This window comes from Erinaceus europaeus, chromosome 7 (genome assembly GCF_950295315.1).
Source record: "Erinaceus europaeus chromosome 7, mEriEur2.1, whole genome shotgun sequence".
Classification (NCBI taxonomy): Eukaryota; Metazoa; Chordata; class Mammalia; order Eulipotyphla; family Erinaceidae; genus Erinaceus; species Erinaceus europaeus.
The window spans coordinates 32,393,351-32,417,454 of record NC_080168.1 but is presented as its reverse complement, the minus strand read 5'-3'; the positions used below and the strand labels follow the sequence as shown (position 1 = coordinate 32,417,454).

At 41.0% G+C, this 24,104-nt stretch overlaps 1 protein-coding gene and 1 long non-coding RNA gene across 2 annotated transcripts in view; one reads left to right on the top strand and one right to left on the bottom strand.

The window, feature by feature from the left end:
• KIAA2012 (KIAA2012 ortholog) overlaps window positions 1-24,104 on the top strand; it is a 189,284-nt gene that overhangs the window by 129,717 nt on the left and 35,463 nt on the right. Inside the window, exons 15-16 of the mRNA XM_060194124.1 lie at window positions 17,974-18,043; window positions 23,751-23,916. Of these exons, the coding sequence (XP_060050107.1) occupies window positions 17,974-18,043; window positions 23,751-23,916 (236 nt within the window). The remainder of the gene's footprint in view (window positions 1-17,973; window positions 18,044-23,750; window positions 23,917-24,104) is intronic.
• Window positions 17,955-22,051, bottom strand: LOC132539403 (uncharacterized). Its single transcript, XR_009550662.1, has 3 exons — window positions 22,011-22,051; window positions 18,691-18,765; window positions 17,955-18,089 (listed from the first exon to the last, which is right to left on the bottom strand). It is a non-coding gene; the product is annotated as an uncharacterized LOC132539403 (long non-coding RNA).

Genomic DNA, 24,104 nt, shown 5'->3' with positions numbered 1-24,104 from the left:
CCCCTCTCTGTCTTCCCAGCCTCTTTCCATTTTTCTCTGTCCTATCCAACAACAATGACAATAATAACAACAATGATAAACAACAAGTGCAACAAAAGGGGAAAAAATAGCCTCTAGGAGCAGTGGATTCCTATGGAGCCCCAGTGATAACCCTGGAGGAAAAAAAAAGAAAGAAAAAGAAAATATCCAAAAAATTGTTTTAATTAATTAATTAATTAATTAAATTTAAATTATGGTTTTTTTGCTGTGCAACCCATATCCAGCAGAGGGAGTAAGAGAGTCCAAAAATCCAACCTGTGCGCTGCCTAAAACAGGTGCAGCAGCCCTAAGGCATCCGCCCAGAGAAGGCTTCTCCCACTTAGCCCTCTTAGAGATGCCTGCTCTGGTGCCCCCAAGGCACTCTGTGTAGGCTAACAGCTACCAGCCTGAGTTCAAAGCCTGGATACTGGAGTAGCTGAGTTCAAAGCTTGGATACTGGAGCTATCCTACCTCCACCTGGACCTCTGCTGCCTCAGTGTACTCATCTGTCCCCGGAGTTCCACCTGCAGGAGAGAATAGAGGCCAAAGCACAGCTCCAGCACTGTGGTCAGAACCAGAAGCCCTGGACATGCAAATACTGTGCTCCATCAGCTAGACTGTTTTCCTGGCAACCAAGAAATTGGTTAATAAAGATCAGTTTAATAATAAAGATCAGTTTTCTTCTCATGGGTCTTAAAGGTAATTGCCAGAACGTTTCCCCTGCCTCCACTTATGATACTTTATGTCCCCCCATGAGTCCTAGAAAATTGAAAACATTGTAAGAAAAATACATTATATTAAATACATTAATATTATTGACCATTATCAACTTGCCTGGCCTCCCTTAAGCATCTCTCAGAACACTTACTCTTGCCTACACTTGGGCAAGAATGATCAGACACAAAATCTAGCTTTAAAAGTATTCACTCAGGAGTCGGGTGGTAGTGCAGTGGGTTAAGCGTACCTGGCACAAAGCACAAGGACCGGCGTAAGGATCCCAGTTCAAGCCCCTGGCTCCCCACCTGCAGGGGAGTCGCTTCACAGGTGGTGAAGCAGGTCTGCAGGTGTCTTTCTCTCCCCCTTCTGTCTTCCCCTCCTCTCTCCATTTCTCTCTGTCCTACCCAACAATGACAACATCAATAATAACAACAATAACAACAATTAAAAAACAAGGGCAACAAAAGGGAAAATAAATTAATTAATTTTTTTTAAAGTATTGACTCAAGTAAACTCTTGACTACTCACCTGATAGTGATAACCAGTCTATAAAGCACTGGTTATCTACCCTTGTGGTCACATGACTGACGGCAAGCTGAGCAGCTCCACTACCCAGCATCCCAAGAGATCGCATCACATGTATGCCTGTAGCCTGGGGACTAAAGGTAGCAATCACAGCCTAAGAAGGTACTGGACTCTCAGAAACTGGGTTTGAGTTCTATCCCTGGCATCACAAGTGCCAGAGTGATGCTCTGGTTCTTTCCCTGTCTCATTAATATATAAGGACAAAGTATAAAATAAAGCCAAAATTCAAATTACAGTTTCTACTGAACACAATTTTTTTTCTTTTTTAATTTTTTATTTATAAAATGGAAAGACTAACAAGACCATAGGATAAGAAGGATACAATTCCACACAATTCCCACCGCCAGATCTCCATATCCAATTCCCCTTCCCCCCCCCAACCCCATAGCTTTCCTATTCTTTAACCTTCTGGGAGTATGGACCCAGGGTCATTATGGGGTGCAGAAGGTGGAAGGTCTGGCTTCTGTAATTGCTTCCCCGCTGAACATGGGTATTGGAAGGTGGATCCATACTCCCAGCCTGTCTCTCTCTCTCTCCTAGTGGGACAGAGCTCTGGGGAAGCAGGGCTCCAAGACACATTGGTGGGGTTGTCTGACCAGAGAAGTCTGGTTGGCATCATGGTAGTGTCTGGAACCTGGTGACTGAAAAAAGACTTAACATATAAAGCCAAACAAATTGTTGACTAATCATGAATGTAAAGGCAAGAATAGTGCAGATGAATATTTGGGGTCTTCATTTTGGAAATAGATGGTAGGTCTATTTTAGGTATATTCCAAGGGGGCCATGACTTTACTAGTTTATTCCTGAGCCTGACCTCTGATATGCAGGTGGACCCAAGTTATTGTCTGGGGAGATGATGTCATGGCTGGAAAAAGGGCTAGAAAGCTGGATCAGGGAAGAGCGTAGGTCCCAAATATGGGAAAGGTGTATAAATATTGTTGACTGTAAACCCCACTGATTTGATGTGCTCTGGGGCCCATATTCAGCTTAGAAGCCTCTGTGACCTCTGCATCCCTCTAGGCCTGAGCTCACATTCTGTGGTCATTAGTAGGAATGTTCCAAGCTGCCCCAATTTTAGGACCCATCTTCCTCAGGTGGTAGATAGAGTATGTTATCCAACCTCCCTTTGGAGGATAGAACAGACTATGATACGCTATCGCCCGGCCCCCTAGGAAAGAAAATTTTTAAATGTCCACCAAGAATGCAAGCTTTGAGTCCCAATGAAACCTTGGTGACAGAAAGAAAGAAAAGAAAGAGAGAAAGGAAGACAGAAAGAAAGAGAAAATTCTTAAAAAGTAAAAAATTTGGGAGTCGGGCGGTAGCACAGCGGGTTAAGCGCACATGGCGCAAAGTGCAAGAATCAGCGTTAGGATACCGATTCGAGCCCCCGGCTCCCCACCTGCAGGGGAGTCACTTCACAAGTGGTGAAGCAGGTCTGCAGGTGTCTATCTTTCTCTCCTGCCTCTCTTTCTTCCCTTCCTCTCTCCATTTCTCTCTGTCCTATCCAGCAACGACATCAATAATAACTTCAACAATAAAACAACAAAGGCAACAAAAGGGGATAAATAAACATTAAAAAAAAAGTAAAAAATTTATAAAGTAAAAAATTTTAAATCCTCATCACAAGAAATAGATTTGGTGATGGGTCATTAAAATGTTCATCAAGTGGGAGTTGGGCAGCAGCACAGGTTAAGCGCACGTGGCGCAAAGCACAAGGACCAACATGAGGATCCCAGTTCGAGTCCCCCGCTCCCCACCTGCAGGGGAGTCGCTTCACAGGCCGTGAAACAGGTCTGCAGGTGTCTATCTTTCTCTCCCCCTCTCTGTCTTCCCCTCCTCTCTCCATTTCTCTCTGTCCTATCTAACAACAACAACATCAATAACAACAACAATAATAACTACAACAATAAAACAACAAGGGCAACAAAGGGCAAATAAATTTAAAAAGAAGAAAATAGTTTGGGGGGATTCGGGCGTAGCACAGCAGACTAAGCACATGTGACGCAAAGCACAAGGACCTGCGTGAGGATCCCAGTTCAAGTCCCTGGCTCCCCAGGTGTCTATCATTCTCTCCCCCTCTGTCTTCCCCTCCTCTCTCCATTTATCTCTTGTCTTATCCAACAGCAATGACATCAACAATAATAACTATAACAACAATAAAAATAACAAGGGCAACAAAAAGGAAATAAATAAATATTTAAAAATGTTCATATAGTTTGAGAAAATATCAGTGTTTCACAAAGCTAAGTGGTAAGCAAATGAGTAATTGTAATTCAGTATTTTTCCATGTCACATTGTTAAAATATTTAACAGGACTTATTTAAGCACCTAAAAGTTATTATTGGAGCTGAGTGGTAGGTAGCCTACCTGTTTAAGCACACCTGTCACCACTCACAAGAACCCGGGTTCAAGCCCTTCCCCCCCCATGGCATTGAAGCAGTGCTGCAGCAGGTGTCTCTCTTGTCTCTTTATCTCCCCTTCCTTCCCCATATCTCTCTCTGTATCTATCCAATACGGAGAGAAAGAGAGGAAGAGACAAAGGAAGAATGAGCTTTTTTAAGGAAAAATTTTAAATCCTAATCACACAAAAAATATTATTAATGTTTTTAAAAAGTTGTTATTAATGTCATCAAAGTAAATATACTACGCAGAGCCATCTACAAATTTAATGCTATCCCCATCAAGATCCCAAGCACATTTTTTAGGAGAATAGAACAAATGCTACAAATGTTTATCTGGAACCAGAAAAGACCTAGAATTGCCAAAACAATCTTGAGAAAAAAAGAAAAGAACCGGAGGCATCACACTCCCAGATCTCAAATTGTATTATAGGGCCACTGTCATCAAAACTGCTTGGTACTAGAACATGAATAGACATATTGACCAGTGGAATAGAACTGAGAGCCCAGAAGTAAGCCCACACACCTATGGACATCTAATCTTTGACAAAGGTGCCCAGACTATTAAATGGGGAAAGCAGAGTCTCTTCAACAAATGGTGTTGGAAAAATGGGTTGAAACATGCAGAAGAATGAAACTGAACCACTGTATTTCACCAAATACAAAAGTAAATTCCAAGTGGATCAAGGACTTGGATGTTAGACCACAAACTATCAGATACTTAGAGGAAAATATTGGCAGAACTCTTTTCTGCATACATTTCAAAGACATCTTCAATGAAACGAATCCAATTACAAAGAAGACTAAGACAAGCATACACCTATGGGACTACATCAAATTAAAAAGTTCCTGCACAGCAAAAGAAACTACTACCCAAACCAAGGGACCCCTCACAGAATGGGAGAAGATCTTTACATGCCATACATCAGATAAGAGCTTAATAACAAACATATATAAAGAGCTTGTCAGACTCAACAACAAGACAACAAATAACCCCATCCAAAAATGGATGGAAGACATGGATAGAATATTCACCACAGAAGAGATCCAAAAGGCCGAGAAACACATGAAAAAATGCTCCAAGTCTCTGTCAGAGAAATGCAAATCAAGACAACAATGAGATACCACTTCACTCCTGTGAGAATGTCATACATCAGAAAAGGTAACAGCAGCAAATGCTGGAGAGGGTGTGGGGTCAAAGGAATCCTCCTACACTGCTGGTGGGAATGTAAATGGGTCCATCCTCTGTGGAGAACAGTCTGGAGAACTCTCAGAAGGCTAGAAATGGACCTACCCTATGATCCTGCAATTCCTCTCCTGGGGATATATCCTAAGGAACCCAATACACCCATTCAAAAAGATCTGTGTGCACATATGTTCTTGGCAGCACAATTTGTAATAGCCCAAAGCTGGAAGCAACCCAGGTGTCCAACAACAGATGAGTGGCTGAGCAAGTTGTGATATATATATATATATATATATATATATATATATATTACTCAGCTATAAAAAATGGTGAATTCACTGTTTTCAGCCAATCTTGGATGGACCTTAAAAAAAATCATGTTAAGTGAAATAAGTCAGAAACAGAAGGATGAATATGAGATGATCTCACTCTCAGACAGAAGTTGAAAAACAAGATCAGAAAAGAAAACACAAGTAGAACCTGAACTGGAATTGGCATATTGCACCAAAGTAAAAGACTCTGGGGAGAATACAGATCCAAGAAGGATGACAGAGGACCTAGTGGGGGGTTGTATTGTTATATAGAAAAACTGGGAAATGTTATCCATGGACAAACTATTGTATTTACTGTTGAATGTAAAACATTAATTCCCCAATAAAGAAAATTTTTTTTAAAAGTTGTTATTATTCAAAGTACCAGGTTAAATCCCCTGCACCACCATAAACCAGAGCTGATCAGTGCTCTGGTTAAAAAAAAGGGGGGGAGTCAGGCGGTAGTATAGCGGGTTAAGCACACGTGACGCAAAGCACTGAGGTAAGGATCCCGGTTTGAGCCCTGGCTCCCCACCTGCAGGAGGGTCGCTTCACAAGCGGTGAAGTAGGTCTGCAGGTGTCTATCTTTCTCTCCCCTTCTCTGTCTTCCCCTCCTCTCTCCATTTCTCTCTGTCCCCTCTCTCCATTTCTCTGATATCCTACGACATCAATAACAATAATAACTACAACAACAATAAAAAACAAGAGCAACAAAAGGGAAAATAAATATTTTAAAAAACCGAAATTATTCAAAGTACTGCTTTAGCTTAGTCCAACACTTCTTAGATATCAAGCTATATCACTAGAGATGACTTCTTTAACTTACACTGTAGAACTGAAAGAACTTCAATCCTAAACAAAACAGTGAAATTACACCAGTATAGAAAAACGTCAACTTTTGGCCAATACAAGTTCGCCCTCTGCTGGCCCTAACATGCCCTGTCCCAAAATTCAAAATAGATGTGAAGAGCAATGAGGCAGCCATATTGAGGGGAAAAAACCCCTCTATACATTGTGATCTTACAGTCTTGTAGCATACTATTAATAAATAAAAAAGAAAAGAAACCCTCACAAAACTCCCCTTATCACAGAACTACTTTCATCAGATCCAGCTCTTTTTTAATATGACCTTTTATTACCCAAGACAAAATAAATCCCCAGGTACCATCCTGTCAGTCTTCCCAGCCTCCCAACTATCTTGTGCATTAACAGTTCTATCCCCCATGCCCCACACTTCAGTCTGGAAAAGTGTGAGGTAATGGATGCCACCCTTAATGCCTGAAAAGGAAGGAAGGGAACCCAAGTTACAAAGAGATTTCGAGAGGAGAGACAGGGGTGTAGACAAATGATTAAACCCTGAAAAAAATGGAATAGCTGTAGTATTAAGGTAGTGGCACTGACAGTAAGTATTTAATAAATGAAGAAATGGATAACCATGTCCATGGAATGCAAAATGGGACACAGACTTGCTGGAGAACAATTTTGGAGGGGGGAAAAAGCTGACTACGGAGTAGTACTGCACATGCTAGCTTATCCAGTCACCTGTTGATGGACAGTTGGGCTGTCTCAAGTTTTTTACTATTACAAACAAAGTTGCCCTGAACACTTGTGTATCAGCACATGTACGTAGGGATATATGTTTTCAATTATTTTGAGTGAAATACTTAAGAATGTAGTGGTTGGGGAAAAAAGGATGTAGTGGTTGAAATATATATGTATATTGGTTTAAGAAATGGTCAAGAAGGTGGGGAAGTAGCTAAGCTGTATCAAATTTTCATGCCAGAGGTTCCTGGTTCAATCCCTGGCACTGCATGTCCTGAAGTAGTAGTCTGACTTATGCCTCTCTCCTTTCTTCTGTATCTCATTTTATTTTATTTTATTTTATTATTTTATTTTATTTTTCTACCTGAACACTGCTCAGCTCTGGCTGATGGTGCAGGGGATTGAATCTGGGACTCTGGAGCCGCAGGCATGACAGTCTCTCTGCATAACTATTATGCTATCTACCCCGACCTTCTCTACCTCATTTTTAAACTCTCTGTGTCCTATGTAATAAATAAATCATTTTTTCTTTTTTAATTTTTATTTATAAAAAGGAAACACTGATAAAAAAAAAATAGGGTAAGAGGGGTACAACGCCACACAATTTCCACCACCAGAACTCTGTATCCCATCCCCTCCCAATAGCTTTCCTATTCTTTATCCCTCTGGGAGTATGGACCAAAGGACATTATGGTTTGCAGAAGGTGGAAGGTCTGGCTTCTGTAATTGCTTCCCTGCTGAACATGGGTGTTGACAGGTGGATCCATACTCCTAGCCTGTCTCTCTCTTTCCCTAGTAAGTCAGGGCTCTTGGGAAGTGGGACTCTAGGACACATTGGTGGGGTCGTCTGTCCAGGGAAGTCAGGTTGGCATCATGGTAGGTAGCATCTGGAACCTGGTGGCTAAGTAATGAGGCTGATAGGTTGACATTCCATGCCTGACTTCTCTGGACACAGTCTGAAGTGAAGCATGTTGAGGTGGTACTCGTTGCATTGATTAGATTGAGATCAGAAGATGCAATATCATTTGGTATGAATTGAGAGAAGTATGCAGGAAAGTGAGCCCCACCCTAGAGGTTCCAGGGCTGGGGGAAATATAGGCTCTGTAGAGGAAGTGGGAGGTTCCTGCTGTCTTAGGGTTTAAGAAGGCAATAGATAGTTATTGCTATAATCACATTATTTGGCAATTGGGTTGCCAAATAATGTTGCCTTTGTTAGGATTTGCTGTATCATACACAGGATTACGGTAATTTATGTCCTTTGACATTATTTATTTGGTTTTTTTTTTTTAGTTTTTTGTTTGTTTTTTCTTTTTTTATTGGGGAATTAATGTTTTACATTCAACAGTAAGTATAATAGTTTGTACATGCATAGCATTCCCCAGTTTCCCATATAACAATACAACCCCCACTAGGTCCTCTATCATCCTTCATGGACCTGTATTCTCCCCACCGACCCACCCACCCCAGAGTCACCCCAGAGTCTTACTTTGGAGCAATAAGCCAATTCCAGTTCAGGTTCTACTTGTGTTTTCTTTTCTGATCTTGTTTTTCAACTTCTGTCTGAGAGTGAGATCATCCCATATTCATCCTTCTGTTTCTGACTTATTTCACTCAACATGATTTTTTCAAGGTCCATCCAAGATCGGCTGAAAACAGTGAAGTCACCATTTTTTACAGCTGAGTAGTATTCCATTGTGTATATATACCACAACTTGCTCAGCCACTCATCTGTTGTTGGACACCTGGGTTGCTTCCAGCTTTGGGCTATTACAAATTGTGCTGCCAAGAACATATGTGCACACAGATCTTTTTGGATGGGTGTATTGGGTTCCTTAGGATATATCCCCAGGAGAGGAATTGCAGGATCATAGGGTAGGTCCATTTCTAGCCTTCTGAGAGTTCTCCAGACTGTTCTCCACAGAGGTTGGACCCATTTACATTCCCACCAGCAGTGTAGGAGGGTTCCTTTGACCCCACATCCTCTCCAGCATTTGCTGCTGTTAACTTTTCTGATGTATAACATTCTCACAGGAGTGAAGTGGTATCTCATTGTTGTCTTGATTTGCATTTCTCTGACAGAGACTTGGAGCATTTTTTCATGTGTTTCTCGGCCTTTTGGATCTCTTCTCTGGTGAATATTCTATCTATGTCCTCCCCCCATTTTTGGATGGGGTTATTTGTTGTCTTGTTCTTGAGTTTGGCAAGCTCTTTATGTATTTTGGTTATTAGCCTCTTGTCTGATGTATGACATGTAAAGATCTTCTCCCTTTCTGTGAGGGGTCTCTTGGTTTGGGTAGTGGTTTCTTATGCTGTGCAGAAGCTTTTTAATTTGATGTAGTCCCATAGGTGTATGCTTGCCTTAGTCTTCTTTGTAATTGGATTCGTTTCATTGAAGATGTCTTTGAAATGTATGCAGAAAAGAGTTCTGCCAATATTTTCTTCTAAGTATCTGATAGTTTGTGGTCTAACATCCAAGTCCTTGATCCACTTGGAATTTACTTTTGTATTTGGTGAAATACAGTGGTTCAGTTTCATTCTTCTGCATGTTTCAACCCATTGCTTACAACACCGTTTGTTGAAGAGACTGTTTTCCCCATTTAATAGTCTGAGCCCTTTTGTCAGAGTAGATGTCCATTGGTGTGTGGGCTCACTTCTGGGCTCTCAATTCTATTCCACTGGTCAGTGTGTCTATTCATGTTCCAGTACCAAGCAGTTTTGATGACAATGGCCCTATAATACAATTTGAGATCTGGGAGTGTGATGCCTCCGGTTCTGTTCTTTTTTTCTCAAGATTGTTTTGGCAATTCTAGGTCTTTTCTGGTTCCAGATAAACATTTGTAGCATTTGTTCTATTCTCCTAAAAATGTGCTTGGGATCTTGATGGGGATAGCATTAAATTTGTAGATGGGTCTGGGTAGTATATTCATTTTGATGATGTTAATTCTACCAACCCATGAACATGGAATATCTCTCCACTTCTTTGTGTCTTTTTCAATTTCCTTGAGTAGTGACTCATAATTTTCAGTATACAAGTCTTTCACTTATTTGGTTAGTTTTACTCCTAGATATTTTATTGTTTTTGTTGCTATAGTAAAAGGAATTGATTTCTGGATTTCAATTTCTTCTAGCTTAGTGTTTGCATAGAGGAATGCCACTGACTTTTGAATGTTAATTTTGTAGCCTGACACCTTACTGTATTTCCTGATGATTTCCAAAAGCTTCTTGCTGGATTCCTTAGGTTTTTCCATGTATACTATCATGTCATCTGCAAATAAGGAGAGTTTGACTTCTTCTCTTCCAATCTGTATCCCTTTAATTCCTTGCTCCTGCCTGATTGCTATGGCAAGAACTTCCAACACTATGTTGAATAGTAATGGTGATAGTGGGCAGCCCTCTCTAGTACCTGATCTTAGGGGAAATGTTTTTCTTCATTGAGTATGATGTTGGCTGTAGGTTTGCTATATATAGACTCCACTATCTTCAGGAATTTTTCCATCTATTCCCATTTTTGTAGTGTTTTGATCATAAAGAGATGTTGGATTTTGTCAAAGGCGTTCTCTGCATCTATTGATATGACCATGTGGTTTTTGGTCTTGCTTTTGTTGATGTGGTGGATCACATTGATTGATTTACATATATTAAACCAACCTTGCATGCCTGGGATAAATCCCACTTGGTCATGATGAACAATCTTTTTAATATACTGCTGTATCCGGTTGGCTAGAATTTTGTTCAGTATTTTAGCATCTATGTTCATCAGAGATAGTGGTCTGTAGTTTTCTTTTTTGGTTGTGTCCCTGTCTGCTTTTGGTATCAGAGTGATGTTAGCTTCATAGAAGCTGGCAAGGAATATTCCAGTGTCTTTAATCTTCTGGAAGACTTTTAAAAGTAGAAGTATTAGTTCTTCTTTGAAGGTTTTGCAGAATTCGTTTGTAAAACCATCTGTTCCAGGACTTTTATTTTTGGGGAGGTTTTTGATAACTGTTTCAATTTCATTGGCTGCGCTGGGCCTGTTCATGTTATCCACTTCCTCTTTATTTAGTTTTGGAAGTTGGTGGGTATCTAGGAAATCATCCATTTCTTCCAGGTTCTCTATCTTGGTGGCATATAGTTGTTCATAGAAGCATCGCATGATATGTTGAATTTCTGTGGTGTCTGTTGTGATATCTCCTCTTTCATTTAGTATCCGATTTATTTGGGTCTTCTCCTTTTTTTTGTTTTGTGAGTCTGGCTAAAGGTTTGTTGATTTTGTTCACTCTTTCGAAGAACCAACATTTACTTTCATTGATCTTTTGTATGGTTTTCTTATTCTCAATGTTATTTATTTCTGCCCAAACTTTAGTGATTTCTGTCCTTCTGGTTGCTTTATGGTTCCTTTGTTCTTCTTCTTCTAGGTCTTTAAGATGTACAATCAGGCTTTTTATTTGTGCTTTTTCTTGTTTTCTAATGTGTGCTGTATAGCTATGAACTTCCCTCTCAGTACTGCCTTAGCTGTGTCCCAAATATTTTGATAGCTTGTGTCTTCATTTTCATTGAAGTCCTGAAACATTTTGATTTCTTCCTTGATTTCCTCTTTGACCCAGAGGTTTTTAAGAAGTGTACTGTTGAGCTTCCACATTTTGGGACTATTACTAATCTTTTGTTGATTGTTAAGTATCAGTTTAATTCCACTGTGGTCTGAGAAGATGCTTGGGATGATTTCAATGCTCTTGAATTTGCTGTTGCTGTCTTTGTGGCCTAACATATGGTCTGTCCTTGAGAATGACCCATGTGGATTTGAGTAAAATGTGTATTCCAGTTTCTTGGGATGAATGACTCTGAAAATGTCCAATAGTTCTAGTTTATCTATCTCTTCATTTAGCTCCCTTATGTCTTTTTTGATTTTCTGCCTGGATGATCTGTCAAGTTGAGAGAGTGGGGTGTTGAAGTCCCCTACTATGACTGTGTTGCTGTAATATATTACTGTAGCTCTTTCAGTAGACATTTGTTGGTATGCATGAGACCCTTTCTGTTTCATTTGGTTTAAATCCCCCCTGCTTAACACTATTCTATTTACATAACCACTTCATTCTATTTACATAACCACTGTTAACAAGTTCCATCCTCCCTCCAGGGCATTTGTGGTTCAGTGATAGGATTCTCGCCTAATCTGCCCCCTCTTTGTCACACTCTGATTTTCACCAGTCACTTTTCTCTCCACCCTCTCTATGTCACATCCTGTTTCCACCTTACTTGGCAAGTATATATAAAGACAGCATTGTGAGTTTTACAGTACAGTACCTTGAGTTTAGCTTAGCTCGTCTTAGATTGTGCTGCGTCCTGCATGAAGAAAGAGATACTGCGTACAACCCGGCCATGAGTCCCTGGTAGTCTGTTACCCGCCCGTGAAGCCAGCCCGGCGAAAACAACATAGCCCAGCGAAAACAACAGACATTTGATGTATTTAGATGGCTTCTCATTGGGTGCATAGATGTTAATAATTGTTAAGTCCTCTTGATTGACTGATCCTCTGAGCATTAAGTAGTGTCCATTCCTATCTTTTTTAATCTTATCTATTTTAAAGTCTATTGTGTCAGATATGAGAATAGCTGTTCCTGCCCTTTTTTTGCGGGCCATTGGCTTGTATGATAGTTTTCCATCCTTTCACTTTAAGTCTGTGTTTGTCTTGTTGAGTTAGGTGGGTTTCCTGTAGACAGAATATTGTTGGGTTGTATTTTCTGATCCATCTTCCTACTCTGTGTCTTTTAATAGGTGAATTCAGGCCATTGACATTTATTGATATCAAAGATAGAAGATAACGCCATTCTTGTAGAGTTTTAGAGTGTTCTGATATATGTCCTATTTATGATGGTCTGTTTATAGAAGACCTTTCAGAACTTCTTTCAGGGCAGGCTTGGTGATGGTTGCTTCCTTCAACTGTTGCTTGTCTGAGAAGGTTTTGATGCCTCCATCTAGTCTGAATGACAGTCTAGCAGGATATAGTATTCTTGGTTGAAAGCCTTTCTCATTGAGCACTCTATAGATATCTTGCCATTCTCTTCTGGCCTGTAGTGGAGAAATCTGCTGCTAATCTTATGGGTTTTCCTCTATAAATGACTCTTTGTTTTTCTCTTGCAGCCTTCAGGATCCTTTCTTTATCCTTATTCCTTTCCATTCTAAATATGATATGTCTTGGTGTCTTTAAGTCTGGGTTAATCCTGTTTGGGACCCTCTGGGCTTCTTGAATCTTTATGTCTTTGATGTTGTCTAGACTAGAGAAATTTTCAGCTATTATGGCCTGAAGAATGCTTTCTTCCTCTCCCTCTCTTTCTTCCTCTAGTAAGCCAATAATGCGTATATTGTTTCTTTTGAAGTCATCCCATAGGTCTCTGTTGTTGTTTTCAGCATCTCTTAATCTCTTTTTGAGATCTCTTACTTCTTTTTTAGTTGTCTCTAATTCATCCTCGATCTTGCTAATTCTGTCTTCAGCCTCATTGATTCTATTCTCTCTGCCCTCTACTGTTCTCTGGAGTTCATCTATTTTGTTTCCCTGTTCTGATACTGTTTTAGCTTGTTCAGCTAGTTGTGTTCTTAGCTCAGCTATTTCAGCTTTCAGCTCTCTAATAACCTTGAGATAGTGTTTTCTTCCAGAGTCTCATTTGTTGTTCCTATATTTCTGATTACAATTCTTTCAAACTCTTTACTCCTGTGATTATTTCTTTAGCTAATGTTTGGATGTTGAACTCGTTATTTTGTGCTTCACCCTTTGGGGGGCTTTTAGCTGGACTGTTGTCCTGGTTAGTTTCTCCAATATTTCTTCTTGTTGGTTTATCCATTTTATATATTATGTTATGAGTTCCCTCTCTTAGTACTTTTCAAATTACTGATCACTATTTCCTGGATTGACTTGTGTCTAAGTAAGGTAATTAAAGGGTTCACAGTGGTGGAAGTTAGCAGTTGTTTCAATAGTATTTTAATCCCTGAGTTGGAGCTCAGTGATTTAAAAGCCTCTTTTTTTTTTTCTTCTCTGTAGGCTATGGGAGCCTGAGGGCTTCTAACTATAGGTAGGCTTCTTAACTTAATCACTGACTCCTAACAAAGAGATAAGGCAGGGTGTGGCAGAGATAGTCCAGTGGTTATGCAAAGAGACTTTCACAGCCCCACAGCTATGCCACCAAGGTATAGGTCTTTTCCTGAATTTCCTGGTTAGATCTCTGTCCCCCGGTGTCCCTCCCTGCCCCTGCTCCAGATTTTGAGGGCAGTAGCAATGGAGACTCAGAGTTGCACTTGGTGAGTCTCCGGGGAGTCCTCTCCTCCCTTCAGCTGTCCCCTTGTTGGTGGAACAGAATGGAGGTGGTGTCTCAACTGATACACCATCGGACTGTTACCAGCCACTTATTCTCTCCCTAGGCTCCTCTCTGTCACCAGCCATGTGTGTTTGCACTCACCAGTGATTTGGTGGGTTCCTGTAGTCATTCTAGTCCTGTCTTGTTTCAGTCCCAGGTGGTTTCCTTTGGTATTCCTAGTTGATCCAGGAGAGGAGAGGAGAGGAGAGGAGAGAGGAGAGGAGAGGAGAGGAGAGGAGAGGAGAGGAGAGGAGAGGAGAGAAACAGATCTGCTGCTGCTCGTAGCCCTGCCTCCAGAAGTCTCTGCAATAAATCCTTTTTAAAAAGGAAACTGCCAAACTATTTTTTTAAATATTTACTTATTTATTCTTTTATTGCTCTTGTTTTATTGTTGTAGTTATTACTGTTGTCCTCCTTGTTGGATAGGACAGAGAGAAATGGAGAGAGGAGGGGAAGACAGAGGGGGGAGAGAAAGATAGACACCTGCAGACCTGCTTCACTGCCTGTGAAGTGACTCCCCTGCAGGTGGGGAGCCGGGGGCTCTAACCGGGATCCTTACACCAGTCCTTGGCTTTGTGCCACGTGCACTTAACCCACTGCGCTGTGCTATGCCCGAATCCCCCCAAACTATTTTCTTTTTTTTATTTATTTTCTCTTTTGTTGTCCTTATTGTTTTATTGTTGTTGTTATTTATGTTGTTGTTATTAGATAGGACAGAAAGAAATGGAGAGAGGAGGGGAAGACAGAAAGGGGGCGAGAAAGACACCTGCAGACCTGCTTCACGGCCTGTAAAGCGACTCCCCTGCAGGTGGGGGGGGGGGACCGGGATCCTTACGCTGGTCCGTGTGCTTTGCTATTTTCTTAAATGGTTGTACCATTGTATATTCCAGCAAGTGGTGACAGCATTCCAATTCCTCTGTATCCTTATCAAGTCTTCAATGTAGTCAACCTTATCAGTTGTTCTGATGATTATATATTGATTGTGAATTTTGTCTTGTGTTTCTGTTTAGATAACATTTCAATTTTTCTGCAATGAGTTATGTCTTCCATAATTAAAAAGAAAAAGTACTTAAAGTAACTAGAACAAAAGATTACCTCATCCAATATGAAGTGTTTGTCTGGGACTGTCCTAATTCTAAAAGTTGTTAACAAGAATTGCAGAGCACTTCTCAGAGTGCAGGTGTGTGGCCTGCATCAGCCTTCCTCAGAGGATAACACCTGTAGTTTCTAGCCAGTAGCTTTTCAATGTTATAACCACACTGGAGTCTTAAGAAAAAAATATTAAAATCACTTAGCCCTCCCAATCTAGTATACTTTTCATTCTCTATTATCTCCTTTAGATTCTATTCATCAACATACACATCTGCAAGGTTCTAACACACTGTTCTGTACTTCACATCAATACTTGTCATTCTATAGCTTGCAAATTTATCTTTTTAAGCATCATTTTTAAAGATTTTTGCCTTTATTTTTCAAAGATTTACTTCTTCTTTTTCCAAATAATGTTGCTGGGGAATTCCTGGTTTATAGGAAAGTTGTTGGCACATGGAGATTTATTTATTATTAACACGAGAAAGAGGAAGAACGAGAAGCTGATTGGTGCATCAGCAGTAAGGTTGGAACTCAGGGCCTCACGCCTTGAAGTCCAACACTCTAGCCACTGCACCATGCATTGGGTCACTTTACTTTTTTTATTAATATTTAGTTATTTTTTTCAAGTTCAATATCACTTTACTGAAGAAATGTTGGTTTGCAAGATTTGTGTTGTCACAAGGGTATATTTTCCAGAGTAGGGGAGACAGCATAGTATTTATGCAGAAGGGCCTTCATGCCTGAGACTCCAAAGGCCCAGGCCCAATCTCCAACACCACCATAAGCCAGAGCTGAGCAATAGTCGAGTAAAAATTAAAAGAAAAAAAAATTTAAGTGTAAAGGGTATATTTCCATATTTCCCCAAGAAATATTTATTTGTTTATGAGAAAGATAAGTGAAAGAACCAGAGCATCACTAGTGTCAGTGGTAGGGCTGGAACTCTGCACCTCATGCTTGAGAGTCTAACTCTTTATCTATTGCATCACTTCCTGTTTTTGTTTTGTTTTAAGATTTGAACTTTTTATTGGCCTCCAGGGTTATTACTGGTGCTCGGTGCCTGCACCTTAAATCCACTGCTCCTGTAGGCTATTTTTTCTCTTTTGTTGCTCTTGTTGTTTATTATTGTTGTTATTGCTGTTGTTGTTGGATAGGACAGAGAGAAATGGAGACAGGAGGAGAAGACAGAGGGGGGAGAGACAGACACCTGCAGACCTGCTTCACTCTTGTGAAGCGACCCCCCTACAGGTGGGGAGCCGGGGTCTTGAACCAGTACCCTTACACCAGAACTTGCGCTGCGGCGCACCATGTGCACTTAACCCGGTGCACTACTGCCCGGCCTCCTTATTTACCTATTAATGAGAGAGAGGGAGAGCAAACCAAAGCATTAATTACTCTGACACATGCAATGCCAGGGGACCAAATTTGGGACCTTGTGCTTTTGAATCCAACACTCTTTCTGTTGGACCATCTCTTCAGTCACTTAACATTTTATTTGACTTTATTTATGTTACTGAGAGAGGCAAGAGCACTGCTTAGCCATTTTATATGACAGCAGGGATTGGACCCAAAGTTTCAACCATGCAAAACATCCACTCTCTATCACTGATTCACCCCTCCAGCTGCTTACTCATGATTTGAAATATCAAATTAATTCATCATACATTATTCATTTTCTTAATACTTTATTTATTTATGAGAAAGATAAAAGGAGAGAGAGAAAGAGCTAGACATCACTTTGGTACATGTGCTGCTGGGGATTGAACTCAGGACCTCATGCTTGAGAGTCTAGCGCTTTGTCCACTGTGCCATCTCCTGGACCACTACATTATTTATTTTCTTCTTTTTTAATTGTGACCCTCCTTAAGTATACATCTTTTTTCTCTCATTTTATTTATTGAGCGGGTTAATGCTTTACAGCGCATAGACATATATGCATACAATTTCATTATGTAATAGGCCCCCAAAGTTGTCTTCCTATCCACCCTTCTCCTCCTTCCCCAGAGTCTTTACTTTGGTGCAATACACAATGTCCAGTCCATGCTGTTGGTTTTTTATCTTTATTTATCATATAGAGACAGCCAGAAATTGAGAGGGTGGGGGGAGGTAGAGAGGGAGACAGAGAGACACCTGCAGCTCTGCTTCACCACTTGTGAAACTTTCCCCCTGTAGGTGGGGACCGGGGGCTCGAACCTGGGTCCTTGTGAATAGTTACATGTGCGCTCAACTAGGTGCGCCACCACTCAGCCCCTCCAGTCCATGTTTCACTCTGTGTTCTTCCCCAAAGTCTTTTGCTTTGGTGCAATACACCTGTCATACATAATTTCCTCAATTCTTCATTGTTTGGGGACCTCACTAGGTCTTCATTATTGACAATAATGTGAAAGTAAATTAGTGCAGGTGGGGGAGAGAGCCTAATGGTTATGCAAAACGATTTGTGCCTAAGGCTCTCAAGTCCCAGGTTCAATCCCCAACACCACCATAAACCAGATGATGAAACTGAGCAGCGATTTAGAAAGAAAAAGAACCAAAAGTGTGTTTTTTCTTTCAAGTTATTTCTTTCTGACAAATACCCAGGAGTGAGATTCCTGGTCAAACACTGCAACATGCATTTTCCCAGAGGAAAATGTTGATATTACTTGCCATGTGCTAGCACTGGCTTATGCAGCGCTTGCTAACTTTCTAGTCTGATACCTCATTGCTCTAGTCTGCATGCCATTGACTATTCCTTAGGTTGGCATTTCCCGTGTTTGGGATCCTGGATTGTCATTGGCTGATTGGGGTTGCTCTTCTCTTCACAGACCAGGAGACCAGGGGTGCTTCCCTGGACGAGGACCAGCAGATGGCTGAGGCAGATGCTGGGCAAAAGGTGTAAGTGTTCCAAGTTGTAAAGATATGGACTTCTCTTGACTTCTTTCTTTAATAGAGGCAAAGAGAGAGATAAAACAACACTGAAACTTCCTTTAATGCCTTGGGACCTGGGCTGTGCACATGGCAAAGCAGAGCATTATCCAGATTCCACTGGCCCTTAATTTGCTTTTGTTCTTAATTTTATTTATCTTCCCTGGGAGATATGAAGAGTCTCATCTGATGTCATGTTCTGACAGCAGGAATGAAGCTGTTGACTAAGAAACAAAAATTATTATTAGGGGTTGTCTGTGACATGCTTCCTTCTTAAAGCTATTTTTTGTTTGTTTGTTTGTTTTGTTTTGTTTTTGCCTTCCGGGTTTTCGCTGGGGCTCAGTGCCAGCATTATGAAACCAATGCTCTTGGAGGCCATTGTTTCCATTTTATAGGATAGGACAGAGAGAAATTGAGAGAGGTGGGGAGACAGGGAGAGAGACACCTGAGGACTTGCTTCAATGCTTGTAAGGCGACCCCCTGCAGGTGGGGAGCCTGGGGCTAGAACTGGGATCCTTGAGCAGGTCCTTGCTTCACATTATGTGCACTTAAGCCGGTTCACCACCGCCTGGCCCCCTGAACCGTGTGGAAATAACTTCCCCCATTTGTCCACATACCTGAGACCCACAGATATGATGAGAAAGCTGAGTCCTATGGATTCAACCGTGCTTTCTACTCTCAGCACTTCAGACCTAAAAGTTCAGGAGATCATTTTAAAAGGCAAATTTTATTTATCTGGAAAGAAACCGAGGATGTTCCTCCAGGAGGGACAAAGTCAGAGGGTACTATGGAAGGCAAATAGAAAGGTAGGGTAAGTGGTTAAAGAAAATGGCTGGGCTTTTCCGGAAGATGGCAGACTGAGAAGCTGCTAGTGGCTTGAGCTCCGACCACATCGACTGGAAACGTCACCAGGTTTCAGATGCCATCAGGATGCCGGCCAGGCTTCCCTGGACTAAAGACCCCACCAATATGTCCTGGAGCTCTGCTTCCCCAGAGACACACCCTACTAGGGAAAGAGAGAGGCAGACTGGGAGTATGGACCGACCAGTCAACGCCCATGTTCAGCGGGGAAGCAATTACAGAAGCCAGACCTTCTACCTTCTGCAACCCACAATGACCCTGGGTCCATGCTCCCAGAGGGATGGAGAATGGGAAAGCTATCAGGGGAGGGGGTGGGATATGGAGACTGGGTGGTGGGAATTGTGTGGAGTTGTACCCCTCCTACTCTATGGATTTGTTAATTTATCCTTTCTTAAATAAAAAATAATTAATTAATTTTTAAAAATGGCTGAATGGAAACAGGAATTCTGGTGGCCAGCATAATGTAGTAGATAACAAAAGCTGTTTTGAAAGGGGGAAACCTGTATAATGTTCTAAATTCACAGTTTTTAATAGAAGTATTTTTTAATATTTATTTTATTTATTTATTCCCTTTTGTTGCCCTTGTTGTTGTTTTTTATTGTTGTAGTTATTATTGTTGTTGTTGTTGGATAGGACAGAGAGAAATGGAGAGAGGAGGGGAAGACAGAGAGGGGGAGAGAAAGATAGACACCTGCAGACCTGCTTCACCGCCTGTGAAGCGACTCCCCTGCAGGTGGGGAGCCGGGGTTCGAACCGGGATCCTTATGCCAGTCCTTGTGCTTTGCGCAGAAGTATTTTTTTAATTTTATTTATTTTCCCTTTTGTTGCCCTTTTTTGTTGTGTTTTATTGTTGTAGTTATTACTGTTGTTGTTACTGATGTCGTCATTGTTAGATAGTACAGAGAAAAATGGAGAGAGGAGGGGAAGACAGAGAGGGGGAAAGAAAGATAGACACCTGCAGACTTGCTTTACCACTTGTGAAGCAACCCCCTGCAGGTGGGGAGCCAGGGGCTCGAACCAGGATCCTTCCGCCCATCCTTGTGCTTCATGCCACATGTGCTTAACTCGCTGTGTACCGCCCAACTCCCCTAAATTCATTGTTTTTAAAGAATTGAATAGGGGGAGGTTGGTAGCAAACCTGGCTGAGCGCACATGTTACAGTGTGCAAGGACCTAGGTTGGAGTTCCTAGTTCCCACTTGCAGGGGGAAAGCTTTGCAAATGGTGAAGAAGTGTTGCAGGTGTCACTCTGTCTCTCTTCGTCTCTATCACGCCCTTAACTGTCAATTTCTGCCTCTATCCAATAAATAAATAAAAATTATTTTAAAATAATTTTAAAAGGAGCTGAATGTTAACAAGTTTAAACTATATTTGCACATATGTGTGTGTATATCTAGTAATTCTATTCACATATATATATATATATATTGCTTATTATTTACTGGCTAAAGACAGAGAGATATTGAGAGGGAAGGGTGAGATAGAGAGGGAGAAAGAGAAACACCTTCACCGCTCATGAAGCTCACCCCCTGCAAGTGGGGCCTAGGGGACTGAACCCAGGTCCTTGCTCATCGTGACATGTATGCTCAACCAGTTATGCTACCTCCCAACCCCATGATTCTACTTTCTAGCATAAAGTCCATAATCATCAGTTATCATGATCCAGATAGTTTCTCAAACATTGATTTTGCAGCCTGGGATGTGTTACAGTGGATAAAGCACTGGATTCTCAAGCACAAGGTTCCAAGTTCAGTCCTTAGCATTGCATGTATCAGAGTAATACTCTGGTCCTCTCTCAGGCACTCTCATAAATAAATAAATAAATAAATAAATAAATAAATAAATAAATATTTTTCTCAAATGATTTTGGCCCAAAGAATTGTTATTCAATGATGGTGATCAAGGTGCTAACTCACTGTATCTCAAATCTATTGCTCTTGTTTCATGTAAAATTTAAGTTGTTACTATTGACCATCAAAAAATAAGAAGAAGAAGAAGAATTATTGTTGAGTTCAAAGGTCTTCAACCTAGTTCAAACAAGATAGGTAACCATTTCTTTCTAATGGCTGATTTCCTTTTTTAATATTTATTTATTTAATTTATTAAAGCAGAGAAAGGGGAAGGAGAGACAGAGAGAGATAGTGAGAGACCTGCAGCACTGTTTCATTGCTTGTAAACTTAACCCCTGCAGGTGGGGACTCGGGGCCTGAAGCTGGCTTCTTGTGCGTGGTAACATGTGTGCTTAACCAGCTGTGCCACTGCCCAACCCCTAATTTCCATTTTTTTTTTAATGTCGCCGAGAGCTGGTAAAATAACTCACATGGATAGTGTACCGCTTTGCCATGTGCATGAACCAAGTTCAAGCCTGACCCCCCACTGCACTGAAGGTAGCTTTAATGCTGTGGTCTGTCAGTCTCTCTCTCTCTCTCTCTCTCTCTCTCTCTGCCGTTTTGCCTCTCTGTCTCTACCAAAAGTGAATAACTCCAGGAATGATAGCTTTTCACAGCACTTTCTCAGCTTTGAGTAGAGTAAATCATTCTAATACTAATTACTAACATGTGCTTCAGCTGAACTCACTGGCCAGCTCAATCAGTCAGGATCAGCTATAATATGACCCCTTTGGCAGTGACAGCTGGTATGGTTGTCACCTCCTCCATCTGGAACATTGGCCTCTTGTGACCTCCCATGAGCTATGAGCCATCATTACTTTCCAATCTGCCCTTACCTGCCTCGTGGAATAAGGATACTCACTTGGGAAGAAGGAGAAGGAGAAGGAGAAGGAGAAGGAGAAGGAGAAGGAGAAGGAGAAGGAGAAGGAGAAGGAGAAGGAGAAGGAGAAGAAGAAGAAGAAGAAGAAAAAAAAAACCTTAACCCCCTAGGAACAAAGGGAGGAGGGCTGTGATCTATGAGGCAGATAATCTAAAAAGAATTCCTTTTTCTTTTTAACTTTAATACATCTTTTTCTACACTGTATTTAAACCACATATAATAACAATCTCCCACAAAAAAAAAAGATGAAACAATCAGAAAGAAAAAAAAACATGAAATCAGGAGGAGAAAAGAAATGACTATACTCACTGACTGAAGTTCACACGTTCAGACTTGATATACAGAGATTCCTGAATGCCAATGCAAAAAAAAAAAAAAAATCAGGTTGTGGTTCTCCTTTGCAATATACCTGTTCCTTGGGGGAAATAACGGTTTTTCTAATACTAAGTTCTAAAGGATTCTTTTTTTATATATTTAATTAATTTATTAATGAGAAACACAGGAGGAGAGAGAAAGAGCCAGACATCACTCTGGTACATGTGCTGCCAGGGATTGAACTCAGGACGTCATGCTTGAGAGTCCGATGCTTCATCCACTGCGCCACCTCCTGGACCATTCTAAAGGATTCTTGTATGGGTTTTTATAGAGTGGCATTGAATGATCTAAAGACATATGTTTACAGAAATTTCCATTCACGTCATTCAGTGAGTATTTCTGGAGTTTATATAGTAAGCCTCTGTGTTGGAACAGCACTGTGAACATGATACTGATCACGTTAAACACTGAAATGTCTAGCACTGGCCCTCAAATCCAGCAGCTTTTTCCCACATGACTGCTCTTTGATGACCTTTTTACAGAGGACATCGGTCAGTTATGCTCAAGGTTCATAGCCAGTGATGGCAGCTCTGCAAGGGATCACACTTAACACAGCACATGACATTTGGTGGCTGGATTTAATTAGAAATAGAATCGAGAAGACATAATGGAGAAGATTGATATCTGCACGTTCATAAGACAAATTTTCATTAAGATTACTTTTTTCTAATTAAGTATTTGATAGGGAAAAAATTTTCAGTTAAATGATTCAGTGTCATTCAATCAAAAACATATACTACCCAAGAGAGGCAAACTATTTTTCCTGCTCCCTGAGCTTTAGAATTCACCCTGAGAAAACTTCAAAGTGATGACCAAACTTTTAAATCTTTATTTTGGGAGGTGTTATGAAAAAGAGGTTTAGCCAAGTATGTAAAATACTTGCCATAGGGGCCCAGAAAGTGGCATGGAAAGTAGGATAGTGAACTTGGAAGCATGAGGTCCTGAAATCAAGCCCCAGAACCCCTAATGTGCCACAATGATTCTATCTATCTCTCCTTTCCTCCCTCCCTCCCTATCTTCTCTTAATAAATAAATTCCTTTTTGAAAAATATTCACCATAATAACTGACAGAGAACAAGTGTTCAATGTTTGTTTAGCCTCCTTCTGACTGGTGTTTTGTTTTGCTTTTTTTATAGAGACAGAAAGAAATCTAGAGGGTGGGGGAAGATAGAGAGGGAGAGAGACATCTGCAGCCCTGCTTCACCACTTGTAAAATTTCCCCCTGCAGATAGGGAGTGGGAGCTTGAACCCAGGTGCTTGTGCATGGTGATATGTGCACTCTACCGGGTGCACCACTGCCTGGCCCTGGCTCCCTCTTCTTTGCTCACCAGAGTTTTCCTTTTTTTTTTTTTTAACTTTATTTATTTTCCCTTTTGTTGCCCTTGTTTTTTATTGTTGTTGTTATTATTGTTGTTGTTGTTCTTACTGATGTTGTCGTTGTTAGATAGGACAGAGAGAAATGGAGAGGGGAGGGGAAGACAGAGAAGGGGAGAGAAAGACAGACACCTGCAGACCTGCTTCACTGCCTGTGAAGCGACTCCCCTTCAGGTGGGGAACCGGAGGCTCGATCTACGCCGGTCTTTGCACTTTGCACCACGTGCGCTTAACCCACTGCACTCGACTTCCCAGAGTTTTCCTTTTTATCTTGTCCCTGTTTGTTTGCTTTGTTCAAAGGCACACAGAATATGATACACACCATCTAGGGAAAGAACTCCCAGGACATGGGTCTGAGTCCCCAAGGAGGTTGAATCCTATTGATCCATCTCTTCTTCCAAGTGAAAAAAAAAGGAAGACTGACTCAAGATTGTTCCATCAACAGACCTTAGCTAAGATCAGTCACGTGAGTGCAAACATCTAAGAATGTGGTACAAAAGCTCTAATGGTTCTGTCGTCAGAGGCATAACTGCTAACTGTACATGGGCATTTAACAAAGTCAGTGAGTGGGAACTGAAATCCAGCCGGTGCTTCACTCACTAGTCAAGCCCTGGGTGATGTAGCATCCATTTCTAATTCCTACAAAGGTCTTCT